At 38.8% G+C, this 10,541-nt stretch overlaps 1 protein-coding gene across 2 annotated transcripts; it reads left to right on the forward strand.

Annotated features, from left to right (window-relative positions):
• The first annotated feature begins 9,119 nt into the window (after nt 1-9,119).
• Nucleotides 9,120-10,326, forward strand: LOC140850155 (olfactory receptor 4C11-like). Of its 2 annotated transcripts, XM_073239929.1 has the most exons (2): nt 9,120-9,136; nt 9,429-10,326. In XM_073239929.1, the coding sequence occupies exons 1-2, from the start codon at nt 9,120-9,122 to the stop codon at nt 10,324-10,326; spliced, it is 915 nt and encodes a 304-aa protein (XP_073096030.1). The 2 variants fall into 2 exon arrangements, with proteins under 2 accessions (XP_073096030.1, XP_073096029.1); XM_073239928.1 differs by lacking the exon at nt 9,120-9,136 and having other exon boundaries at nt 9,412-10,326.
• The last annotated feature ends 215 nt before the right edge of the window (nt 10,327-10,541 follow it).

Consider the following 10,541-nt stretch of genomic DNA (forward strand, 5'->3'; position numbering starts at 1 on the left):
CAGGCACCTGACGGGCACACTTCTGGGTTAATTTTTCAGGCCATGGCTTCATGGATTGTACCTTTATCAAGTAAATTTTGCATGGCAATTGGGTTTGCTGTAGAGATTTTCCTTTCTGGAGAGAAAGACATTGGCTAGTGACTGGGATAAGAACTTTGGCATTTTTACATTTTTATGTATCTCATTAAATTCACATTCTGGTTTCACAACTACTAACTAATGAGTATGGACAAGAGGAACCAGTTCATGTGGGAGTGTTCAATGTGTCTACGTCTGAGAATGAACATAAGACTTTTCTTATAGAGCCAAGGCTTGGACTCTGAAGCATGGCAGGTGACCCCACACAATGTCACCTTGAGAGGTGACTGCATGAGCACATCTCCTTGGACCGAGGAGCCTGATGGACCTTCACACTCTGATAATGAAAGTTTGGAGGATTTATTTTAAGCTCACACCCTTAACTGGAAAACTCTCTCAACGTACAGATCCTATGATGAGACAGGAATTTCTTGGTTTGTATAAGGCATCAGTCATTAAAGTATTTGCCTTGCTAGCTTTGCCACAAATTTGCATTGCTATAGACTGCTGTGGGTTAGTATTGCTATATAAACAGAAGGACAGAAAAGAGAGAAAAGTAGAAATGGAGACAAGATTATGGAAGGGAGAAAGCTTTTTGCCTTGAGTTTTGGGAATGTCCTCAGGGCAAAAGTGTTTATGGAAGGCCACTGATGATCAGGAGAAATTTCTTTTCATATGTTATATTAAAACTCTAAAATAAAATCAATGGTTCTTGTGACATTAAATACCATTTCAATGCTGGTGACTTTCATATTTATATCTCCACTCCAGATTTCCCATTTGAATGCCAGTCTTGTATACTGAACTACCTGCTTGATACCTTCCTTTAAATATCTAATAGGTATCTTCATATTTATTGACTGATAGTTCTTGCCCTAAATGTACTCTACCTGTAGCCTTCCCCTGGAAATTCTACTTATCCAGTTTTCAAACATAGAGCCAAAAACAGAATCAAAAGAGTTGATGTCATAACTCACACCTAACCCATTAGAAAAAAAAATTGTTTGCCTTCAAAATATACACTGAATAATAGCCAAAGCAATCCTGAGAATGAAGAATAAAGTGGTGGGGATTGTGCTTCCTGACTTCAAGCTCCACTACAAAGCCACAGTAATCAAGACAGTTTGGTACTGGCACAAGAACAGACTCATAGACCAATAGAACAGACTGGAGAGCCCAGATATAAACCCAAGCATATATGGTCAATTAATTTTTGATAAAGGAGCCATAGATATACAATGGGGAAATGACAGCCTATTCAACAGCTGGTGTTGGCAAAACTGGACAGCTCCATGCAAGAGAATGACACTGAATTATTGTTTAACCCTATACATGAAAGTAAACTCAAAATGGATCAAAGACCTGTATGCAAGTCATGAAACCATAAAACTATTAGAAGAAAATATAGGCAAAAATCTCTTCAATATAAACATGAGCAACTTTTTCCTGAACACATCTCCATTAGTTCCTGAAGAAAATAAAACATGAACAAATGGAACTACATCATACTAAAAAGCTTCTGTATAGCCAAGGATACGATCAACAGAACAAAAAGGCATCCTACAGTATGGAAGAGTATATTTGTAAATGACCTATCCGACAAGGGGTTTACATCCAAAATATTTAAAGAACTCACACACCTCAACACTCAAAAATCAAATAACCCAATTAAAAAATGGGTAGAAAAAAATGGGTGGAGGATATGAATAGATACTTCTCCAAAGAAGAAATTCAAATGGCCAATGGGCACATGAAAAGATGCTCCACATTGCTAATCATCAGAGAAATGTAAATTAAAACCATAATGAGATATCACCTCACATCAGTTAGGATGGCCAATATGCAAAAGACAAACAACAACAAATGCTGAGGAGGATGTGGGGAAAGGGGAACCCTCCTACACTGCTGGAGGGAATGTAAGCTAGTTCAACTGTTGTGGAAAGCAGTATGGAGGTTCCTTCAAAAACTAAAAATAGAAATACCATTTGACCCGGAATTCCACTCCTAGGAATTTATCCAAAGAAAAACAACTTCTCAGATTCAAAAAGACATATGCACCCCTATATTTATCACAGCACTATTTACAATAGCCGAGATATGGAAGCAACCTAAGTGTCCATCGGTAGATGAATGGAAAAAAAGAGGTGGTACATATACACAATGGAATACTATTCAGCCATAAGAAAGAAGCAAATCCTACCATTTGCAACAACATGGATCAAGCTAGAGGGTGTTATGCACAGTGAAATAAGTCAGAGAAACACAAGTGCCAAATGATTTCCTTCATTTGTGGAGTATAACAACAAAACAAAACTGAAGGAACAAAATAGAAGCAGACTCACAGACTCCAAGAAAGGACTAGTGGTTACCAAAGGGGAAGGGTGGGGGAGGGTGAGTGGGGAGGGAGGGAGAAGGGGATTGTTGGGTATCATGGTGTGTGCGGGGTCATGGGGAAGGCAGTGGAGCCTAGAGAAGACAAATAGGGACTCTGTGGCATCTTACTACACTGATGAACACTGATGCAATAGGGTATAGGGGTGGACTCGATAATAAGGATGAAAGATGAATGTAATAACGACATTGTTTTTCTTGTGAAACCTTCATAAGAGTGTATATCAATGATACCTTAATAGAAAGTATATATGCTGAATATATTTTTCCAGTAGCTTTCCTACTAGCCTGATCTTAGCTGCCATCATCTCTCACTTGGGTCGCAGCCATAAACTCTAAGAATTCTTCCTACTTCTACTCTTGTTCTGCTAAGTCTATTTTTAGAACAGCAGCCAGAGGTCCCTTTTACAAGTACAGTCAAATCAGGACACTTCTCTCCTTAAAATTCTGTAATAGTTCAGCAAAATCCTTGCAGCGATTTGACATTCTGTGGCCTCTTCGGCTCTCCCGGCACTTACACACTGTTCCCTTGGCCCCAGCCACACTGGCCTCCTACAAGGCTTTCACTTTGTGGCATTTGTCTCACCCGTTTTTCCTGCTTAAAATACTCTTATGGTAAGGTGCTCAGCTAATAGCTTCACTGTACATCTCATTCTAATATCTCCTCACAGAAGCCTCTGTTATGCCCAGTGTAACACAGCATTCCCATTATCACTGCTGGTCCACTTGTCTTACTCTATTTTCTCTTTTTTTGATAGCATTTGTCATCTTCTAACATACTATAACTTATTTACTGTATTTATTGTTTATTGTCTGTTCCCACTAGAATCTAAGTTCCAGGAAGGCATGGATTTTTGTTTTTTTCAGGAACATATACCAACCAGGTTGCAGAGTGCTTTGAATATAGCAGAACCTCATTACGTGTTTGAGGTTATTGTTAACTGAGTCCTTAGAATTTGGTGATTCTAAATCAGGAATCCTAACACTACAGCCTGCTGGTTTCTATAAGAATGCTTTATTTTGTCTTTTCTCTTGAATGATAATTTAAAGATACATATGAGTATACTATAGGTTTTCTGCTGATGAACTTATATACAGTTATAGCTGCATAATTTCAGTGCCAGAATGTGATTACTGATAGGGTAGCTCCAAATGTTGCTACATAGTGACTGAAGGCTAGGAAGCAAGTGTATGTGAACTCAAGCAAATCATTAAACTTGCAGTCTGGTTTATATCACAGGCGTTTTTTTATTTGGTCAAGATGAGCAAGTCCGTGAGAGTCTTCCCTTCTCTGGGCATTAACAGATTTCAGTGTTGCCTTGTATGTCTGAAGATCAGAGACTGGTGCACAAGTGCCCCAAAGTGAGGTGAAAGGTGTGTTAACTAACACTTGTTGTGGCAAACATTTCACAGTATATATGTGTACCAAATTATCCCACATACACCTTAAACTTACACAATGTTATATGTCAATTATAGCTCAATAAAGCTGGAACAACAAACAACAAAACAAGATGCAACCCTGATAGGTGATTTCTGAGCTTTTCTCCTTACATATCTATTTTAATGAGCTTCAAACTCCAGTGTTCTCAGTTCTGATAGCCAGTGTGGACCTATATCCCTAGTGATGGAAAAATATTCAAAATGTTGGGTAAGGAAATTTCATCTTTGCATGTGACATGCAACATTAGAAATCCAAGTACCCTTCCATAAGTATAGCACTATTACGAAGAGGAGTGGTGGATATTAGGTGGTCAATAAATATTTGTTGATTTAATAAATAAGTGCTAATAAAAATACATAAATGGACTTCTACTCCTGGGTGAGATTCAACAGCTTGTCATGAACTAGAAAAGCCAAATGCAAAAGAGAAATCACCGGTATGAGGTACTGGAGACCTGTTGCATCTAGAATCAGAAGAGACAGAATCCCAGAGAGATAAGATCTTTAATAAAATGAGTTGAATTCTGTGGCTGTTTTTATCCTTGGAAACATTTGTTGACTCTGGGCATAGACAGGAAGCTGAGAGTCTGGGCTTTTCACTGGTTGGGGTGTCTGGAGTTGGGGTGAGGACAGAGTCAGAGCAGAGCTTTTGGAGGAAATTTTGGAGAGCCTCAACCATGCATTATTTTTTCCCTCAGGACATTTTCCCAATGCTAGAAACTGTACAGGGTTTGTTATGGGTTGAATTGTATCCCCACAAAAGATGTTGAAGTCCTAATCCCCAGTGGCTATAAATGTGAATTTATTTGGAAAGGTGGTTTTTTGCAGATGATCAAATTCAGATGAGGTCATTTTGATGGGCCTTAATCCATTGTCACTGATGTTCTTACAGAAAGGGGGAATTTGGATACAGACATGCACGTAGGAAAAATGCCATGTGAATGAGGACAGAGAGTGGGGTGATGCATCTACAAGCCTTGGAGCCCCAAAGTTGGCCAGCAAACCACCAGAAGTGAGGGGAGAGGCTGGAAACAAATCATCCCTCATATGCTTAGAGGGAACCATGTAATAAAACCAAATAATAAAAAGCAGAAGGCAAAGAAATACAAATGTAAACATGAAGAGAACACAAGCAAAAACAAAATCTGGTTCTTTGAAAAAATAATAAAATTGATAAACTCCTACTATGTGGTAGCAGTTGCATGAATGTATACATTTGTCAAAAGTCATCTGTTCATGCAAAAATAGTATGTTTTATTGTATGCCAGTTGTACCTTGAGAAGTTGATTTAAAATTAAAATATGTAAAAACACCTTTTCTTTCCATTTTTTCTCTTGTTCCTCTATCTGACTTACTGATTTCAAAATAGTTTAGAAATTTTAGAAATTTTTGTTAGTAGCTTTCAGTGAAATTAATTGTATTGTAATATGCTTTATCAGTATCATTAGGATTTATAATAATTACTATAAAATTAAATACTGCTTAAAATACTCTTATGCTAAGGTGCTTATACTGTATCTAATATTTATATTAATTAATTTACATTTAATTATACAATTAAAAATTATATCTAATAATTATAATATCCATTTTCTAGAATAGGAAACTAAGAGAAGTTAAGGAACTTTCCTAAATTCACAGAAACATCAATCATGACTCTAGAATTCAACTATATCACATCTTTTTTGAAACTTTGCCCAGACTGGGAGCTTTGTCTGCTGTAAGAAAGGATTTGACTTAAAGGGCAGAGCATTTGGTAACTTGTACTAGTCTATAGTGCCTTTGAAAGTGTGTCTTTCCCTTAGAGGAGGGTGCATGGGTAGAGCACTTGAGAACTGAACTAGGAGAGTCCTTTTAGAGGGACTGGGGGGGAGGAGGGCTCTGAGGACAGAATCTGTTGACAGTCTAGTCTGGGATTAATTGGCCCCATGGTTTTCTGTGATCCTGGATTAACTGAGCTAAGTAGCTCGCTGAGCAAATCCTTCAGGGTTGGGTGAAATGGTGGAATCCTTGTCCCTGCAAAGGCTGGGCTTCTGTGAACTTTTATGAGATCCCTATAAATACCTGACAGAGGATGAAGAAATGTTTAATTCACATGCTTTTCAGGGAATGTCTGGGGTAATGGAACTGGCTTTATAGAAGTTTCTATTACAGAGTAGTGAGGATATTTCCTTTTTATTCTAGAAAGTTCTAAGAGTTTAATTGTGTGACTAAATTCTGCCAGTATTACAGACCCTCTTGAAGAGTCTAACTCAGGCCTTGTAGGAGGTGTTAGCTATCTGTGGCATACTGTCTCTCCTTATAGATTTTGCAGGAAGCACAGTGGAGCTATCTGAAGTACGATTTACATGTTGCAAACACATTGCACATAATTGCCTTCAAGGTAAATTAGATCTGAAAATGAAAATTATGAGTTTCCTATTGTATATCATCTCTTTTGTTAAAAGAAAAGAGGTAAGTTTTCAAGACCAACTGAACGATTTCCTTTTTCCTGCCTCCTATTTGGAACTGGGTTTTGGAGCATTTGCCATCATCCAGTTTTGTCTCCTAAGAAACCTGAAGATCGAGGAATGAAAGTATTTCCTTCAGTGACGAGAAGATTTGGATGTGTCAGGATTCCCCTGCTTTCAGTGGCCTGTGCTTCATGCAGCAGCCTCCCAGGCCCAGTTCTGGTTGAGGGGGCAGTATAGTATCCTATGCTTGCAGACTTCTTTTTGCAAAGCTAAAGGTCAGGATAAGGTAGGGATGTATACTTATGATACGCAATCAATACTGATGATGCCATGGTCTTATGATTCTATGATACTGCTTGTCCTGATATTAATGATCTAACATTAGCTCTGTAGGACCCATTGACACCTTGCATACAGCCAAAAGTTGCAACTCCTTCTGGGGCTGGAGTGAGGGCTAAGAAGAGAAACGGAGGAATGAGTGGCAAGACTCTCCAGTGAAACCTTAGGCAACCTGCTCTTTACTTTAGAGTGGTTTTTTGCTCACCCTTGTGCTTCATCTCTGGCTTTTCCCCACAAAGATTTTCCCCTTGGGCTCTGATTCCTGCCCTCATTCTCTGACCTCTATATCCCCTCCTCGTCACTATATTTTTCAAACATATATATAAAATGCTGATTCTCACTAGATCCATCCTGAAGATTGTATCCATTTGATGGTTAGGACATCTACTGAGCAGGTCACTAGTTTTCTTTTTCCTTATTTATCGTTCCTTGGCCTTATGTTTTATGCTGGCTCCACTGAGTGACTGGAATCTGATGCTTTGTGTGGTAGTGTGGGTGGAGTGTTGGAGAGAGCAGTTGCCACGGAGCGCAATAGCTTGTGGTCCTGTTCTGGTCCTGTTTCCTCTTTTACTGCTCTCTGCTAAACCCTGACTTCTAGCTTAGTGCACAAATGGAACAACCTGAACTTGCCCTATTGGATATTATGAAATCAAATGAACAAAAGATGGTACAGAAAAAATTAGAGGACTGCATGATTCGATGATAATCACACACACACACACACACACTTTAACAGTGGAATGCCATTAACAAGAAAGTTATCTGGATGGAGAGACCTGCAAAGTTTTGCTGAGGAGATGGCATTGAACCTGGACTCTCTGTATATAGATAGCAATGGAGACTGGAGGTCATGTCAGAGGAACGTCATTTAGTCACTAAGAAATATGGAAAATTCAGAGAATGAGACAGTCAGTATATTCACGAGGGACACCAAGTCTTCTGCGTGGCTGGAGCATGCATGAGCAGAAACACGGGAGGAACAGAGGTAAGCTAGACGATGGCACAGGCTCTGAAAGTCATGGTATTTCAGCCATTGCATTTAAAATCCATAGTAACTAGTTTATTATATTCATGACACATCATATTTTTAAATGCCCACTTTTTCTTTTCAAAAGATAGCAAGGAAGCAAAAAAGGGAAAGGATGGAAAGAATGTGGAGAAGAGCGGTTATCTGAAATTGTGTCCTTTCTTTCTTAGAAACATAGAGGGTCTACTTAAAGAATTCTTAGATTGGCCATTTGTAATACTGATGTTTGTCAAACACCAGCCTGATTTTGTGGTATGTATGAGCTAATAATTCTCACAATGAAAACCCACATAAATATCTCACTAAGTCTTATTTTTCTTCCACTAAATGATGTGAAAACTTTATTTAGAATTGAGAGTATTAAATATTGTGTGAAAATAATTATTATGTTCTGTACTTGGGAATCTAAAGTGATCCTGTTTTTAGGGTAGTGAAAACGCTATGTATGAATTATATTATGATGGATACACTTAACCAAATCCATGGAATGCACACCACCAAGAGCGGACCCTGAAGTAAACTATGGACTTTGGGTGGTTCTGCTGTGTCATTGCAGGTTCATCAGTTACAATGTATCCACCACTCCGGTTCTGGATGTTGATAATGACACATTATGCATATGTGGGGCACAGGCTATTCAGGAGATTTCTGTACCTTTCTCTTTATTTTGCTGTGAACCTAAAACTGCTCTAAAAGGAGTTTAAGTGATCCTATTAAACCTGAGGGGAAGTTTAATTTTGCTACCTCCTCCCACTTACAGATCCTTCTCTGAGAAAGGAAGCAACAAGCCTGAGTCACTGCTGAACTGTACTCGGGATGCCTGCAGGACCAGTCTATTTTGTTGGGGCCACGGTGAATCCACTTGTATGCTTTACACTGTTTCTAAGTTCAGGGGATGCAAAGACAGGTGTCTGCAGTGGAACTCTGACTTTTTGAAGGAGTAAGCACTTCATTACAGAGAAGCTCAAAGTTCATTTGGACTAAATTTAGAAAAAAGAAAGATGAATAAATTTTGTTAAAAGGCTCAGTGATTTTTGTTCTTAGGTGCTGAGTAAATCTCAGTAAAATCTGCTCTCATGTTTTGTATGCTCCCAAATTTTACATTTCACCAGTACAAATATATTCAAACTTTATAAATTGTTTTCAATGGCCTTTGGCTAGCAGGAAAACGTAACTTTCCAAGTTTTCTACTACAACTTTGGAATCTGGCTGAGCTAGAGGTTTGTTATTGATCTTCTATTTGCTTGATAAAGCATTTGCCTCATAATCTCCATTAAAACTTTGATTTCATTTCTTTCATCCCAAAGCTCATTACTCAGATTTTCACACCTGTGGATCCCAAACTTCTTCACACTAAAGGCCTATGTTATTTCTCCTTTCCTCTCTTCATGGCTTCTCAATCTTGGTAGAATGAAAAATGTTAAATGGTGTCTATTTTTCATTCCCTAAACACAAAAGCTCTGGTCCAATACAGTAAGTTTCTGAATAACAGATCTGGGAGAGGTTTTGACATCCAAAGATTTACAAAGATTCGTAAGGAATTTAAAGGCAGTTGCAGGTAATAGGATGGTGTAGAAACAAGGAAATCAGATTCAGCCCACTGATCCCCAAGAGGTCATTTCTTCTCTTCTCTCTGCAGATTAATCCTTTGTCAACTGCATCTTACCTACAACCACTAGCATGGCAATGAATAACAGCGTGACTGAATTCATTTTGTTTGGATTGATGCAGGATCCAAGAAAGCAGAAAGCAATATTTGGGGTCTTTTTGATTCTCTACCTCATGACACTGTTGGGGAACTTTCTCATTGTAGTGACCATTAAAACAAGCAGCACCCTTGAGAGCCCCATGTACTTCTTCCTATCTTATCTGTCCTTTGCTGATGCCTGCTTCTCTACAACCACTGCCCCAAGACTGATTGTGGATGCCCTTTCTGAGAAGAAGACCATTTCCTATAATGAGTGCATGACTCAGGTCTTTGCAGCCCATTTCTTTGGCTGTATGGAGATATTTGTGCTCATCCTCATGGCCTTTGATCGCTATGTAGCCATTTGTAAGCCCTTGCGATATACAGCCATTATGAGCCGGCAAATCTGTGGTGTGTTGGTGATTCTGGCCTGGGTAGGATCTTGCATCCACTCTTCAGCACAGGTTTTCTTGGCATTGAGATTGCCCTTCTGTGGCCCCAATGTGATCGACCACTATTTCTGTGACTTGCAGCCCTTGTTGAAACTTGCCTGCATGGACACTTATGTGATAAATTTGCTAGTTGTTACTAATAGTGGAGTCATATGCATGGTGAGTTTCATAATCCTGCTTATCTCTTATGTTGTCATTTTGTACTCCCTGAGAAACCATAGTGCAGAAGGAAGACAAAAAGCCCTTTCCACATGCACTTCCCACTTTATTGTGGTTGTCATATTTTTTGGTCCATGTATATTCATATACACACGCCCACTAACCACGTTTCCAATAGACAAGATGGTTGCTGTGTTTTATACAATTGGGACACCCTTGCTCAACCCTCTAATCTATACACTGAGGAATGCAGAAGTGAAAAATGCCATGAGAAAGTTATGGTGTAGCAAAGTATGACTCGAGTTGATAAATGATACAGGGGGATTCTAATATGTACTTCCTTAACAGCTCAGTTTTGTCTCATGGACAGGAAGGACAAAAGATTCTTCTTAGAAAACAATCAATTAAGAAATCTGTGGAGACATCTATATGCCCTGTTCTGAGAGGATTGAATTAGAATATGATTACTTATATCCCATAGCATAATGAATGGCCAATGATGACTCTTACTT

This window comes from Manis javanica, chromosome 6, assembly GCF_040802235.1.
Source record: "Manis javanica isolate MJ-LG chromosome 6, MJ_LKY, whole genome shotgun sequence".
NCBI lineage: Eukaryota > Metazoa > Chordata > Mammalia > Pholidota > Manidae > Manis > Manis javanica.